General features: G+C 36.3%; 1 protein-coding gene across 7 annotated transcripts in view; it reads left to right on the top strand.

Annotated features, from left to right (window-relative positions):
* The window catches only part of LOC127446352 (ecotropic viral integration site 5 protein homolog), an 82401-nt gene that overhangs the window by 17519 nt on the left and 47656 nt on the right, over window positions 1–17226 (top strand). For 3 of the 7 annotated variants that reach the window (XM_051707226.1, XM_051707228.1, XM_051707227.1), the window contains one exon: window positions 9487–9713. In XM_051707226.1, the coding sequence (XP_051563186.1) occupies window positions 9487–9713 (227 nt within the window). Of the gene's footprint in view, window positions 1–4639; window positions 4666–9486; window positions 9714–16380; window positions 16483–17226 lie in introns of those variants that run through there. The other 4 variants (XM_051707223.1, XM_051707229.1, XM_051707225.1 and 1 more) reach the window with 4 other exon arrangements.

Here is a 17226-nt window from a genome sequence, read left to right on the forward strand (position 1 = left end):
GCAGTTTAAGCCATATAGTTGTATTTGACCAAATGTGAGAACATGCAAAACCTAGATTTGCATGAAAGAATGAACAGGTCTTTCTTGCACTACTAGCTTAATATTTTACTAGATCTCATAAGTTTAGAGCTTATTTTTATGCAGTATATTGGCTTCTGAGCATGGGTCGACGTCATTTTGCTTCGACTCTAAGAAAGTGTCAAAACCATTTATAATTGAGAAGTGTGAATGCTATTTAGTAAGTACAGTTGTTATAAACTCGCACACTGTCAATCGGAAGAGAATGAACAAGCACCAAAACATTATACATTTCATGGTTTACATATATAGCACATCCAACACATTGCATCCGAATATATTAAACTGTCCATCTCTAGCACAACTGTTAACACTCACACCCTGTCTACACCGGATGTGAGAGGTGTGTCGCGTCAAAAGCAATGGAAGAACCCATTATAATCAATGATTCTGTCTACCATGAAAGCGTACGTTGCTGTGAGTCACTGCAACAGTAAACAGGTGTCCTGTTCCATTTTGCTCTGGCACTACTACTGCTGTTGCCAACAACACAAACAAACATTTTAGAAAGTTCGTGTCGATGTGCCCAGTGTACAGTCTCGATCTGTTGCGCCGCGTCAACGGACGCGCCTGGTGTAGACAGCGCGCCAGCGTCATAAACTATTTAACAACCATGACAGTTGAAATATTAACAAATGGAACTGTTTACTTAAGTTTTGTTTGGGTCCAATAGTGTTTTTAACTGCCCCGTATCCTTCAGTGACAATTCCTTGGCAAAGCTTAACTTGTTTTATGACTGCTTCACAAGACGCACACATCCAGTTTCCAGTATCATCCTGCACTGAGGTGCACATAGCCGGAAACAAATCAAAATGGTCAAAGATGTCTATCTATCTAAGAATTAAAAATAGCACTGATGGTGACAGAAAGAACAGTTTGTTGAGCAGTTTAAGCAACAAAACAATCAAGTGGCAGCAGCTGATGAAACCTCGACTTCTCTTCATAGTTGAAACTTGACCTTGCATCTTTTAAAAGCATGCCAGAGACATGACAACAGTCAAAGACGTCTGTGTAGGGCATGCTTATATACAAAAAATATTCAAAATAGTCCAGATGGGTCCCATTTGGCGTTCAGGAGTAGTGAGGCCACAATAGGTCTTTTGTCCTCTCTGTCTCTTTGTTTAAGAAGTGAGCACCAGTGGGCAGGGTCATGGGTGCGATGATTTTAAAGTAGGTGTTGATGTTGTCACTGTAGAGGTGGTCATCACTAATATACACTTTGTGACATCACTAATATACGGATGTAGAGAACGAGTCGTTTAGCAGTTTGGTCTCAAATTATTTTATTGCATTGGGGATTAACTTTTGAGTTCTGAAATTTACAGTATGTTTTTATAGTAGAAAGACCTCTTAAATGTCAAAATATGAAGGAAAATTTTATTCCTCATGACATGACCCCTTTAATTACAAAAATATATTACAAAATGTATTATAATAACAATTATTATTAATATTGTTATACAAGGAATATTTCTGTAATAATTTAATTTTCTATGGGGTCTGGTTAAACCCCTGAACCTAGGGTAACCTGATGGAACAACAGACAGACACGCATTGTGCACATTCTTTCATTGGGTTGGGTAGCGAATCTTCACATAATGACAAAATATGATGCATTATATTTTAATTGTGTAGTCTTTTGTACATTTTGTAACAGATTATTTTATAACTGCCTATAATAATGAATAGATGATACACTGGAACAAAAAGATGCGATGCAGCAGCCAAAGACGTTTCTCAGACATGTTATTAGATATACAGTTATGTACATGTCACTGCCTCACGAGTACTTAGTTCAAGTACACGAGTAGACAAAATGACCAAAATGCCAATCCCTAGTAACTTGTAGGGGCCTGTTAAAGTGATTTTGAATATAACACGCTCCGCGAATGTTACCAAACCGAACCAGATTCGTGGAGCGAGCACAGGACCGCCTCGTGTGATCAGAACAGAGCTGCACACAAGCAACGCATGCAAACTTGATTAAATCACAGCCCTTTGCGGTTTAATAATCGCACAAGGTCATCTCTTGATTTTGATTTTATTTAGATTGTTCAGCGCCACACACTGCAATATAAAGACGTGTTGTTTTTTTATTTTTATTTTTTTTTATTTTGAAGTGCATGCTCTCTTTTGTTTTATCTCATTCATCACTTTCACTTAAAAGCAATGCAGGAAACACTGATATATATATATATATATATATACACACACACACACAAGGTGCTGTTGAAATGTATTCCACTACAGATTATAGAATACATGCTGTAAAATGTAATTTGTAATGTATTCTGTTAGATTATTCAAGGTCAGTAACGTATTCTAAATACTTTGGATTACTTCTTCAGCACTGGTAGATTTTTTCACATGTTTTGACTATAAAAATTCAGTAAGACAAAATACACGTTAAAAATACATTCTCCGAAAACCCTAAATAATTTATGCAGTGTTGTTTCTAAAACGAGATAAATCAAATTGATCTTGTTTTAAGGATTTTTAGATATGTTTACAGGAAAACAATACAAAAATATGATTTTTGCCCTAATATCAAAGGTCTTACTAGAAAAAAATAAATTATGATCCAATGTGAATTTTCTTGATAAAAAAAAATATGATCGTGTCTGGTAACGTGCATGTAAAATGGCTAGAAATAGCATTTTAGCTTATCGTAAAGCTGACAATTTACACAAGGTTTATTTCTATTTCTTCTGCTCCAAACTTACTTCAGACTACTCTGTCTGCTCGTATGAATGTAACACATCATAAGAAAGTGTTTCATAGCTGTTCAAATGCACTTTGGATCGCATCATATGTATAAATGTTTTACATCTGAAAGCACTGAATATTAAATGAAACAAATGACAATAAAATGCAAAGTAATCTCTTCAGTAATCAAAATACTTTTTGAATGTAACTGTATTCTAAATACCAATGATTTAAATTGTAACTGTAGTGGAATACAGTTAATAATATTTTAAATATGTAATCCTGTTACATGTATTCCGTTACTCCCCAACCCTGTGTGTGTGTGTGTGTGTGTGTGTGTGTGTGTGTATATGCACATATATATATATATATATATATACATATACATATATATATATATATATATATATATATATATATATGTATATGTATATGTATATATATATATATGTGTATATATACACACACACACACACACACACACACACACTGGCGGCCAAAAGTTTGGAATAATGTCCTTGGCATTCTAGCTGTCAGTTTGTCCAGATACTCGGGTGACGTTTCACTCCACGCTTCCTGTAGCACTTGCCATAGATGTGGCTATCTTGTCGGGCACTTCTCATGCACCTTACAGTCTAGCTGATCCCACAATGGGGTTAAGATCCACAACACTCTTTTCCACTTATCTGTTATACAATGTCTCTGTTTCTTTGACCACTCTAACCTTCTCTCTTTTTCTGTTTCAAAAGTGGCTTTTTCTTTGCAATTCTTCCCATAAGGCCTGCACCTCTGAGTCTTCTCTTTACTGTTGTATATGAAACTGGTGTTGAGCAGGTAGAATTCAATGAAGCTGTCAGCTGAGGACATGTTTGACGTCCATTTCTCAAACTAGAGACTCTGATTTACTTATCCTCTTGTTTAGTTGTATATTTGGCCTTCCGCATCTCTTTCTGTCCTTGTTAGAACCAGTTGTCCTTTGTCTTGAAGACAATATATATACACACACACACACACTCACTGAGCACTTTATTGGGAACAATCCACATTTGGCGGGTTGGTGGGTGCTAATTTTAAATTCTGAACAAAAAGTAAAAACACGGAATTTACTAATTTCATTAACCAGAGGTTACAACACAAATATACACACACAATTGGTTGAAGGGAATCAAGCAATAATATTTACAAAAAAAGAAATATTCTGCTATTGTAGCCCATCCACCTCAAGGTTCGACATGTTGTGCATTCTGAGATGCTGTTCTGCTCACAACAGTTGTACAGAGTGATTATCTGAGATACCGTAGCATTTCTGTCAGCTCGAACCAGTCTGGCCATTCTCCTTTGACCTCTCTCATCAACAAGTCTGAAGCTCCTGACCCGTATCTGAATGATTTTATGCACTGCTGCCACACGACTGGCTGATTAGATAATCACGTGAATAAGTAGGTGTACAGATATTTAAAACTGTAATAAATCCTTGGCTGTTCCTTCATTACTATATTTGCACTTTGCTCTGTTGTTCCTGTCTATGCCTAGCCTCTTTCTGTCTGTAGCACTATCTAATAAAGGGTGTTTCCAACTCTGACAGGTTTTTTAGACATTTCTAGGGATTTTGCTGTGAACTACTATAACATTTGTTTTTTTGGTGGTTTGTAAAACACACCACAAAGCCCATGCACAGGCAGGCATGGTTTTAATTAGTCAGAAATGGAGATCTAAAGAGGAAACGTGAGCTGTCTTACAGAGGATTCAGAGAAGTGCCTAATGCAAATGAGAAACCTGCTTTGATGTGCAGCGGTAGACTTCCCCTGGTTTTATCATTACTGCTCACTAATGTCATGAAGCGCAGCACGGTGAATGCAGACGTCACCCGACAGTTCGCAGGTAAAGGGATTTTTTTTTTCTCTTGGTGAATTCCAAGGCATGAATTAGTGTTACGTCAGCTGTGAAAGAGAAGACTGTAGTTCATACCACTGCATCTGACTGCTTTACAGCTGTCTATATCAATGTCTCCGCATGAGCACTTTGACCCCAGGTGACACCAAGCCAGCAGTGTGACTTTGGAATCGACAAACCTGCTCAAAAGACTTCTGAGATGGTTTTTGATGACTAATATAACGTATTTTTCCTTTGACTTTGTTTATGGATTTTGTGAAAAAGAGGAGCTTTATTAAGGTGACATCTTTCTTCAGGTAAGAACAAAGTATTCCAAGGAAATCCTTCCATTTTTATATTAACAAAATCTTTACCATTTCACTAATTAAAGAATGTTGAGCTTTTAGAAATAGGAAAGGGATTTCAGGGATGATCCATAGTATTTGGGGGAGGATTCATGCCTTTCTAATGTTACTATGTTCTGTCCTGGTGTTGCCATTTGTCCGTATTGTTCTCGGTAGCTTTCTCAGTAGCTTTTTCTTTTGACATGAGTTTCTGATTAGTGCCTACAAATGCTACTTACCTTGAGAGTTCCTCTGTGATTCAGTTTGAGTGAGTCAATATTGTGCTCTTATCTTTTCACTGGAAAGCACACAACTTCTTCAAACATTCCCCTAGCCCAAGCTTTGGAGAGGTTGTCTTTGATAATATAGAGTGACATATTGCATCAGTTTCCAATTCATAGGTTTGCATGACCTAGTAAACCATTTTGCTCTTGTAGGAATAAGTGTTTCATAAAACACTTGCACAGCAGTTTAAAGACCTACTTCCAAAGAGGAAGCCAAACATAAATGGCATCTAATTTCATTGAGCAGTTTCTTTTCTGTCTGTTTGTATAGGTTGTCTTTAATAGTCTGATGTTTACAGAGATTCATTCATTTTTATTTTTCATTATTCAGTTTTATGACAGATAAATAGTGATTTTTAATCCAGCACTTCTTTTGCCATATTCACTCCTATGGCAGAAATGTGCTGAGGCCAGGATTTCACTGACCTATATGGGAAGTAATGGAGAGGATGGTCATGTGAATATTTCGTAAAAGCTGTAATCTGGTTATTGTTTAAAAGTACAGAATAGGAGGTCTTGTATTACCACAAAGCTTGTTCATCAGTACTTCAGAATTTTAGCAGTGCAATTATAACTGCTTTACTTGCAGTACAGAACAAAATAAATTAAAGCTTTGAAGGGAAAATGTTCCAAACCAAGAATAAAAACAAGTTTGTTTGTTTGTTTGCGGTAATGTACATTTTGCCACATTCAGATCCTTATAGTGTGCATGCTAATTATTTGGACAGTACAAGGCTGTTTTCACTGACCTGAATTTTTTCATACATGAGAATGTCTTTAAATATGTGATTTTAGGGCTGCAATTAACAAAAGGTTAATCTTTTATTTCTTCAAATCATCCGATAAAAAGCTATTGTATTTGTATTTTATTAAAATGTATTTATTAGAAAATTTAAATGATTAAGATTGTAACAATTTGGTTTGATTCATGGTTTGATACTCTTACAATAAACAAAATATTCACGTTGATTTAGCCTGTAACTTGGGTAAGATGTATTCATACTATTATTAGCAATAGCAGAACAGATAAAATTTAAATTTGTGGTGTTGCATGTAGCTATGTTATAGCTTGCATGATCAGTGGAACTTCTTATAATTACGCGGGACATTCAGCGCTTGAAGAGTCACGCGTATCAGCGAACGTCACGTGTGAGGGTGATGCAAGTTCCATGGCTGCACATTCCCACAGTGAAGTTTATCTCACGGAAATAATGACAACATGGACAGGTCCAAGGATAAATATTAGATGTAATAACTGTTGCATTGTTTCCATCCCATTGAACTATTACTAATTTTAAGCAGGTTTCAGTTTCTTGGCATTTATGTTTGGTTTCAGATGGTTTATTGGGGCTAAAGCTCCAACCAAAGAGTGAGTAGTTCTTTCTTTTTTTGTAAATATTATTGCTTGATTCCCTTCAACCAATTGTGTGTGTATATTTGTGTTGTAACCTCTGGTTAATGAAATTAGTAAATTCCGTGTTTTTACTTTTTGTTCAGAATTTAAAATTAGCACCCACCAACCCGCCAAATGTGGATATTTAATGCGCAGTAGTGGGTTATTTCTGTGGCGGACAATTATAAAAAGTCTTGGAATTACATGTGACAAGAAATGCTGTCAGAAACAAAGACGTGCGTTTGAAGAAACACATGATTATATTTTGAAGAACAGACGAAAGAAAAGCCATTGATGCGCGTATCTTATTTGCAGTGTCAGATTGCTCTGCAGCCCATAAGCGCAGCACTTCTCATGGAACGTGCATGCAGAATGCTTACTGTTTCTGCTGTTTCAGTCATCTGAAAATACAGTAGTTTGCAACTGCAAGAATTGTGTCGTCCATGACAACACTGCAAATGATCTCAGACCATCTCAGGAGGTGCTCTAAGATTAGTTTGCTTGATTTTCACGGAACAGTTCGCATTTACATGTATTGTGAATGCGACATTGCTTAATTCCAAACATTTGTGGCTGAATAAATAACCATACAAACTTAGCAAATGACATGCAGCGACATTAATGAATTGTCGGGTGTCATCATAATTCACTACAGCTTCAGAAGTGGTGTTTTATATACCTTTATGAATAACCAAAGGAACTGGTTAAAAAATCAAAGTGGCTGGCGAAATTGGGCATTTACAGCCACTGTGGCTGGTGGCAAAAAAATAATAATATTACCCCAGTGTTAGCTATGAAAACAGCATCTTTCGATTTTCCGGCTCCAATTTTCCTTTGGTCCACCACTGAACTACCAGCATCACTAAAGAAATTTTAATTTACCCAAGTTATGAGACTGCAGTCTGAATTGAATGTGGCGACATACAAAAAGCGTGCACCGTGAAATAACACCAAAACAGTGCGCCTTTCTATTGTGCTCGCTGGATGTACTCAACAACAAACACAGTGACTGGTTTTGTCTGATTCATGACTAAATGACTCCGATTTTGAGCCGGTACTTTTAAAACATTGATTCACCAGCTCACGGGTTCTCGTTATGAATCAGTTTGATGAATCCTTCAGTGAATGCACTTACTGAATTACTCTGAGGAGCTGAATGAATATGTGATTTTCTGCAAGGTGCTCTCAGTCATGTCGAAATTTGTTTGTGTACAAAGTTGGAAAAATATGATGATAAAATTAAGATAATTAGTTATTTAAACAAAGTTAAAGAATATATATATATATATATTCTTTGTTTAAATAACTTATATTCTTTGTTTAAATAACATATATATAACAAATATATATATACACACACAGTATATATAATTTATAAATATAAACTTCAGCCTCCAAGCAATGCTGCTTGGTCCAGTCAGGCCTGCAATCCAAAATGAGTTTGACACCCCTGGCCTAGAGCATCTCAGACTGTCCTTGGTTAGAATGTATTGCATTGTTGTTGCAAAGAGTAACATAACAGTAACATCAGTACATTTACATGTGCATTTGTGATCAAGCTAAAGCAGGTTTTTGCATAGTCTAGTCACAGTCTTTATCTGTTTAAGTATACATGAACCAGTGTAATTAAATATTTGAAGGAAGGACGTCAGCTGAGGATACAGATCGAGCTTCACTTTGTATGTATCATTGACTTTGATGTAACATGAACCAGAAATGTGCCTATATTGCAGACGTATGCTGATTTTACTGAGAAATAAATGGCAATACACATGAATGCCTATTTATATAAGTTTTTACGGTAATCCTGATGAATTGCTAACAGAGAGAGAATAATGAACTTCTAACAGTTGTAATAATGTAGCCTCAGGCTGCTTGAGTTCCTGCTTGAAGTAGAGAGGCTGCAGGCAGTCAGAGAGTCTCAGCCCTAAGCAAAAAATCTGTAGCAAATTATCGCTGAATATATCGGTGGTAATTCCAATATCAGCGTGATAATATTTCGATTTTCCCGGTTATAGGCCAATAATATATCAGCCGCTGATATGTCGTGCATCCCTACTATATAGGAACATGTAGGTGTACATGTATAATTTGTGCTGTTTCTAAGTATTTTCATTAATTTGTAGAACAAGTTCTAAAATGGTACATAGCAGCAGTTCATCGTGTAACTAGTGTTGATGTGTTTTGGTTGAATACTTTTTTGCTGATTCTGTGCCATGTGTACTTCTAATACTAATTAAATATTTTATTATTTATTTTTATCCACAACTGACTGTAAAGAACGGAAAAGGATATTAAAAGAGACACTATTCAATGACAAATGCATTGCATGGATCTCGTCATTGGACATACATTACATGGAACGAGTCAAACCACAGTGAAATTATCTTATAACTTCTTACCAATATACTATGCAATCACTGGTGAGTGAAATGTGAACATTTACCAGCCAGTGGCAGATCACACATTTTTAGTCACATTGCGTGAAATTTAGTCACATTTTACAGGGTTGACACATAGATCGATATTGGGATTTAAGATCTATATAGAGATCATTTAAATAAAGATTGCGATGCATCGCAAAATCAATATTTTACCCAGCACTATTTAAAAAAAAAAAAAAGTGTACTTATTTCCCATCATTAGTTTACTTAAATTGAGCCTTAAACTTTATTAATCTCTCTTAAAATTTTAACCAAGGAAATTTCAAATAAAAAAACTTTTTTGTATGATGTTGTTGTTTTATTGTCTTCTGGGTTCAGTTTCACTATTTCTTTTCACCTAAAGAGCTTTTGCATTTTTTTTCCAGGTGGCGACAGACAAGGTTGCAGGCAAGCTGAGTTCGACTCTTTCATGGGTGAAGAACTCAGTGTCGCATACGGTGAGTCAGATGGCTAGTCAGGTGGCCACGCCTTCCTCGCTGCACACCACTGCGGCCTCGTCCACTGCCTCACTGTCCTCGCCCTCTTCAGCCTCCCCGACCCAGCTCAGCCCAGATGATGTGGAGCTATTGGCCAAACTAGAGGAGCAGAACAGGTAACGATACTTTAAATAAAGCTTGATTCCAGTCATCAACTATGTTGCACAATTTTCACTCTAGTGGTTCCAATTTGTACCCAAAGCGTCTGAGATAAACAGCTTCAAGCATTTCGGGAGCATCATTTGGTCAAATGATTTGTTGTGGAATACATTGGCACTGGTGGAGAAAAGTTTGCTGAGATTCACATATGCAGAGATGTCTGCTACCTGAAAGGACTTTATTGCATTTATATCTTTGAGCATTCTTTAATTTTGAAAAGCAGGAAGTTGTAAAGGTCTGCAGACTATTATAAAGGAAATGCTTTTGTTGTTGGCTTCAGGCTTGCAGTTGGGTTTCTCCGATACCAAAATTTTGGCTTTGGGACAATACCAGCCCTGGTACCACAGTATCGATACTAATCCTCAGATTTGTGATGAAATTACACAGAAAATTATTGACAAAAAGAACTGCATATAGTCCAATAGATAAAAATTATGCATTTTCTGTTTTAATTTTTCTGGATTCCATGTTAAATGTTTTAATTCAATATTATGATCAAATTGTGTTTAATCAAATGAAAATATAATAATTTATAATGAATTATTTTTTGTAAAAAACAAAAAAGATGCACAACAGAGCTTTACAGTATTAATGAAAACATTAAAAGAAAATCTGTTTACCTGAGGCAAAAGGCTGACATGGCTGAATCACAACATGCTGATATTCAGTACACTTGCTTCTGTGATATTGCTTACAGATTATAATACTAATAATATAACCATTTAATATTATATTATTGTTATTGTTATAGTATTATTGCTACTACTTTGAATATTACACTTTTATACAGTAGTAATATTTTTCTGTCATAATGTTTCGATTTCATGCATCCAGTTAAATAAAGCTCTCATTTCAGCTGGACTTTTATTTTGAAAGACATTTGAAGTTCTTCCTGTTTTTTAAGGGTTCGTTATATCAAACTTCCAGCGACTCGCGAGCTGAAATCTCCGGTGAAAAAGGTCATTTGAGAGTTCACAGCCGTTTATACACTAAACACACTGTTTCTCAGCTTTGCAGATGGAAACTATTGGACACACTGCATGAAAATCAAGCAGTAGTTGTGTGTGTGTTTGTGTGGAGATGACAGAGCAGAGCGGAGCCTCTCATTCATTCTGTGTCCTGCAGCGCATTTGTCTATATTATTTAAAGAGCACCTATTATGGTTTTTAAACGTGCTTAATTTTGTTTTAAAGGTCTCATACAATAGATTTACAAGCATCCAAGGTCAAAAAACACTTTAATTTGCTCATAATTTAAATTGCAGCATTACCTTTTTTTCCCAGTGTCAAAAACGACTCATTTAATGATCCGTTCTAAAGGATTCATTCTAAACTCCTCCTTTCAGAGAGCGTACTCTGCTCTGATTGGTCAGATGTCCCAGTGTGTTGTGATTGGTCTACTGCTTAGTGTAGTGTTTGAGGGCGGGTCAAAGCTGTTCACGAGCAGCCAATGAAGACCAGAGGCTGGTTTTTTGTTACCAAATTACATAGATTAGAACAGGAGGTAAGTCTGGAATTACTAATGACTCGTTTCAGGTGTTCAGAATCGGTTCTTTCTTTTGGGAGTCAATAACTCCATTTATCGTGCACTTTGATTTTTGAAACTTTGCAGACTTTTTTTACATTCACAAACTGCTATATAACACACTACATGAAAGGTAATATTTGAAAAACCATAATAGGTGCTTTTTAATGAAATGACATCCCTCTGCTGTTTAATGATCACACTTGGCCATATGGAGACTTTTTATTATTATTTCCGAATAGTCTTTGATTTCATCTCAAAACTCTCACATTACATTACATTTTGCAAATGGCAGCATACTTTATCATACCGTTTTAAATTTTTTGATATTGTGAAAATTCATTAGTACCGGTATGCCGCACAATGCTAGTTTGCAATTTCCTTTTAAAGTATGTCCACCCTTGTGTTGAGGAGCTTGGGTCTTGTCCAGGTTCTCTGCTGGTTAAGTCCAAATTTTGGACTGCTTTTCAGTACAATTAAGTGTTATGACAAGAGCATTGACATGATGATAACAAAGTGAGGCCTTCGCTGGGGTTGGCGTGTTGTGTTCTCAGACAAGTGATAGCACAGTACCTTTCCAAATATAGAACCTATGAGAGATAAAGGTCTGTGGAGCTGTTTGTCACTCTCACTATCTTCCTCTAGCTTCCATTCTTCTCTAATCTACAATATCTTCATGTTGACATGCTAACAATTGTGAGACTTGCTCACACATTGCAGGAATTCTGCATGAACGTAAAATCTGTTAGTGCTAGGGCAGTAATTAATTATAATTTTGGTAACTGAGTACGCTACAAATAATTCATATGATTACTTAAGGTATTTGATTGGGGACATTTAAAATGTAATTTTACTTCTTTTAATTACAACTTTATTGAAAATTGCAAATGAACATTGTATATCCTTCTAAGTTGATCAGAAGAGTGATGTTTCATATTTTTTTTTTATTTTTTTAGCTTTATTCAGCCCTCAATGTATTAAAACATAATTAAAACTCATTCAAAAGTAAAAAAGGCAGTTGGAGAATTTGAAAACATTGCAAGTACTATGAAACACAAATGCAGTTTTATTTAATATGTACAGTAAAAGTCATGTATATGTTGGTACAAATTACTAATAATTATTGTTAGTAATGGTTCAGAGTCAACTATAACTGCTCTCTGCTGCTTAGGGTGCATTAGTAATGTTAGTTTGCACACTTAGTACATGTAGGCTACTCATACTTGGTGTCTTAAAATTGTTTTATATCACTTCTATTGCAGTGTCTTGACTGAGTACAGGCTGCTGTCATGTCAGATGTTGTTACACAGAAGACAAGCTATTGTGTCATGCTATATCAGTTTTCTGTCCCTTTCGGTTAGCACAAAAGCGGTAAAATAAAATGTCAATGTTAATGATCAAAACGCTAACATTACTTGCGGTAATAGCAGTCTTTTTTAAAACCAGACATTATTTTTAACCAGAGTTACTCAAAAGTATTTACTGTATTTACTGAAACATTTGTCATGATGTTCTGCATATTTCACATTGTTTCAAATCAAGACTATTGTTTGGGCTTGGAAAGCATTTATTTTATTTTAAGCACTGTATTTTTGTGGCTTTGCACTGCAAACCAAAGGAAAAAAGGATGAAATCTATATGGATGTGCAGTTGTGCTTTTTTCCATCTTTTTTCAGATCAGATTTAGTCACTGTTTTGATTCAGTTTGACCTGTGACCATTAATAAATTGCAGAGTGGGTGTGGTGCTTATGGCAGCTAATCTCTGACCCTACAATTCATCAGGACAGCTGGAGGCCACAGCTGGTCCTAGAGCCGAATAACAATGCCCTATCAGCCGATGTCTCCCACAATACTGTGCTATTAAAGTAATGCTGCTTGGCACATGTCAGAGTGTATGTGTTTTCATGCATTTTAAACACTGCTGGTTTGCATAACTGTAGTATAAACAGTAGTATAAACTCTAAAATTAGATATTGATGGTAAGGCAGGGTAAAACAGAGGGGTCTGACAGTCAAGACATTGAAACCTTGACTTCTTTGTATGCCTTTTTTCCATTAAACTGAAATTAACTTATTAGCTGTCACTGCTCAATAGCCAGAAACAAATTGGTACAGTAGCAGGTTGTTTTGTTTTTCATAGACAAAATAACAGACCATTAGGGATGGACGAGATATCTAATATTGGCAATATATTCGCAATGATTTTGTCTGTTACATACAAATAAGCAACATTGTGAATATCACAGTGCACTTTTTATTTAGCCATTTAGTTTCCTAAAGGGCATGTCATTACACCAGTTTTCCGTGGTCCTTCTTTGTTCAGCGCGGACTGACAACTAGCAGTCTTTCTTGGGCTGCGTTCCATTTCAAATTTTTATACCATTCCCTCGTAAACTTCACTCCATCTCATGGACTCGGATGTACGTCACTGCTTGCGTTGCACGAGTGTCCACTACTGGCAGAAGACGTGCAGTGGTTTTAACTGGAACACCCTTAACCCTTGATCACTTGGAGCATGTTGAAGACTGATGTCAGTTTGTGGAATTATTTAGTGATTTTTGCACCTGAGAAAACAATGTTTTCGGAGATTGATTTCAGAGGCGTATATATAAATATTATATGTTTAATTTTTTTTTCATTAGAATGAATTGTTAGGATTAATCAAGATTTACACAAATGAAAATGTTAACATAACAATGAACACAGGCTATAACCGTGTGATAAGGAACAATGGTGGCCAAAAGTTTGGAATAATGTACAGATTTTGCTGTTTCGGAAGGAAATTGGTACTTTAATTCATCAAAGTGACATTCAACTGATCAGGACATTACTGATGTAAAAACATCACTATTTGAAAAGTTATTTTTGATCAAATCTAGACAGGCCCCATTTCCAGCAGCCATCACTCCAACACCTTATCCTTGAGTATTCATGCTAAATTGCTAATTTGGTACTAGAAAATCACTTGCCATTATATCAAACACTGCTGAAAGCTATTTGGTTTGTTAAATGAAGCCTAACATTGTCTTTATGTTTGTTTTTGAGTTGCCATAGTATGCAATAGACTGGCATGTCTTAAGGTCAATATTAGGTCAAAAATGGCAAAAAAGAAACAGCTTTCTCTAGAAACTCATCAGTCAATCATTGTTTTGGGGAATGAAGGTTATACAATGCTTGAAATTGCCAAAAAAACTGAAGATTTCATACAAATGTGTACACTACAGTCTTCAAAGACAAAGGACAACTGGCTCTAACAAGGACAGAAAGAGATGTGGAAGGCCCAGATATACAACTAAACAAGAGGTTATGAAGTGCAATCTGCTGTCATGTCACAGTCAGGTTGCATTGTGGGATAGTGTACATCAGCATAGGCTCGCTCCCTCGGTCAAAATCGAGGGGTTGAGGGTCTGTCAACAGAAACTTCCCTCGCTCATTTAACGAATTGTAGCGGACTTCCAAAATGGCGGCAGGGATTCCCCCCTAGGGGAAGCCATCTTTGGAACACTCTCGAACAGCTATTTTTCTGTGTAAACAAGTGGCATACAAGAGCAGCTCCTATCTACTTGAATGGGGAAAGACTGAAATCTCCAAAACAGTTGCTCAAGATTATGATCAAAAAACATATTTCAAATCAGCAGTAAAATCTGACAACACTGGAATCGCAAATTGTGCTTCTTTACCTCAGATTACGAGGCATTTTTCCCGGCTTGTATAGCTAATGTTGATGTGCCTTCTCGAGTTGATTGACAGGCACTGTCTGTATCTAAAAGGTGATTGGCTTTTTTGTCTGTAAGGCAGGACTTTCTTTTCACATACTATGACAGTTTGGCGTTCCAATTTCTCCCATTCATTTTAGTAGAAGTGGCCCATCTCTGCTAAGTTTCTGCAACAAGCACGTTAAACCAAAGCAGAATTCGAATTTCAAAGGCAATCACTTCTGGACATAATTTTCAATATAAAAGTCCCACAATGAATTAACTAATTTTGAACATGAATTAGTGTAAAAATAAAATAAAACATTTTACAACACAGATTATTTTAGGATATCCCAGAATATGGTAAAGTTAACTGTATTCATATGCTTTTTACAAAAATAAAAAAATAAAATTGAAGAATAATTTTAATATCTGCTACATAGCTCATGGTAAAAATGTACATATTATATGCAGTCCATATGCAGTTTTGAAAAAAGACCACTATGTTTGTGAGCTTAGGGATGGATGGTGTTTTTTTTTATGCCAATAAACTTTAAACAGTTTATTTGGGCAGTGGGGGTTCCGATGTTCCACGTGCTCTGATGACGTCATCATAAGATTATCGTATCGCATTTTCAAACAGCTTATCGCATATCACAGCTTTCCTCCATATCGTGCAGCCCTACTTCCTTGTCTCATAAATCTTTGTTCCTGTGAAAAGATTTTGCCATTTGCCATTTAACTGGGAAGAAACATACATTAATTTTATTTTAAGGAGGTGTGAAGAAACACTGACAATATCAGCATCTGCAACAGATTAACTGGCTGTTTTGTATAAGTGTATATGGACATTTTAACGTTTTTGTGAGCATTTGTTTGTATTAGACTAGTGTTGGGAGATCAAAGCCCCTCCCCTTTTCTCATGAATTATTGAATAGCTATTGCGTGCAGCTCCATTTACTGTACAACTCTTGAGTCCTTGCTTGCTATCACCTCACTGTTTTTGGTATCACAGGCTGGTTTCAGTATTAGAACGGAATCGGAGTGAGTTTGCTTAGGCGATTGCAACACCCACACAGAGTTCTCTTTGCAGCATTAAAAGTAGGGCAGGCGCTTGGAGGATCTGTGGAGTGTTTGGAGCTGTGATTCTCCCTATGTTGCCATATGGGCTTGTCTTACCACTTCAGAAACAGGGCCCAGAGTATCACTTATAAAAATGTACATGATCCAGCACTGCATGTAATACCCACTCACACAGATTTGAACTCTTCACTGACTGTGATTTTGCTCTGCAGCTGCACAGGTCGAAGGCCTTTGTACTTTACAGATAAGATGTGTTTGTGTGTGTGTGTATGCGGGTTCAAGAGAGAGAATAAAGTGAGATATAGTCAGAGTGGGTGAGAGAGAAGGAGGTTGTCTCAATTCTCACAGACAAACACATTGCCATTTAGGATTACTTGGCGGAATCCAGGGGAAGACATGTGGACTGCACAATGAGTTTCCTGTGGTGAGCACTGTAGCAGCTTCGCTGTAATACCTTTGATACATTTTATATCGCACAATGCAGCAGATGTAGCAGAGCTGAGATCTATAGCCAATCGCAGATTTCTATTAATACAGTCTTTTTCGCAAAAGTTTCTGGTTGCTTTTAATTAATGTGTTGAACAAATATTTTGCTTTTGGCCTGCTTTTAAAATGTGAAATTATCTGTGTGGAAGGAATGTGCAGTGTTTGTGTCCTATACAAGATTCCATGTGGTACTTTAACCAGCAGTTAATCATTAACACGGAAGCAACAACTGCAATGCAAATGCATATTGCTTTAAATGCTTACTGAACTCATAAAATTGGTCAAGCCTACATAAGCTTACTTTATTTAACATTAACCTTTAATGTAAGATTATTTTTTGAGAGTCTTTAATCTTTAATGGATTTTTTAACACGTATAATTGATTGCGAGTGATGGATATAATTGTGCTTTTAACTTTGCTGGGTTTTCCCAGTGTAAAATTATTGAACTTTGGATTTCCTGGTTTCTCTAATTGACTAAATACTATCATGACAGAAGTTTGCGTCTTGGCCGTGGTGCAGTGGTAGTGCACAGCACATACACTTGACATTGGAGCTGTGGTGCACCAGTCGATGATTTAAGTTCAAGTCCAGCCAGCGACCTGTCCTAATCTCAAAATCTCTGTTCTCCTCCCAATAATTTCCTGTCCCTTCTTCACTGTACTTCTCCTCTAAAAAGGCAT

This window comes from Myxocyprinus asiaticus, chromosome 9, assembly GCF_019703515.2.
Source record: "Myxocyprinus asiaticus isolate MX2 ecotype Aquarium Trade chromosome 9, UBuf_Myxa_2, whole genome shotgun sequence".
NCBI classification, from domain to species: Eukaryota; Metazoa; Chordata; class Actinopteri; order Cypriniformes; family Catostomidae; genus Myxocyprinus; species Myxocyprinus asiaticus.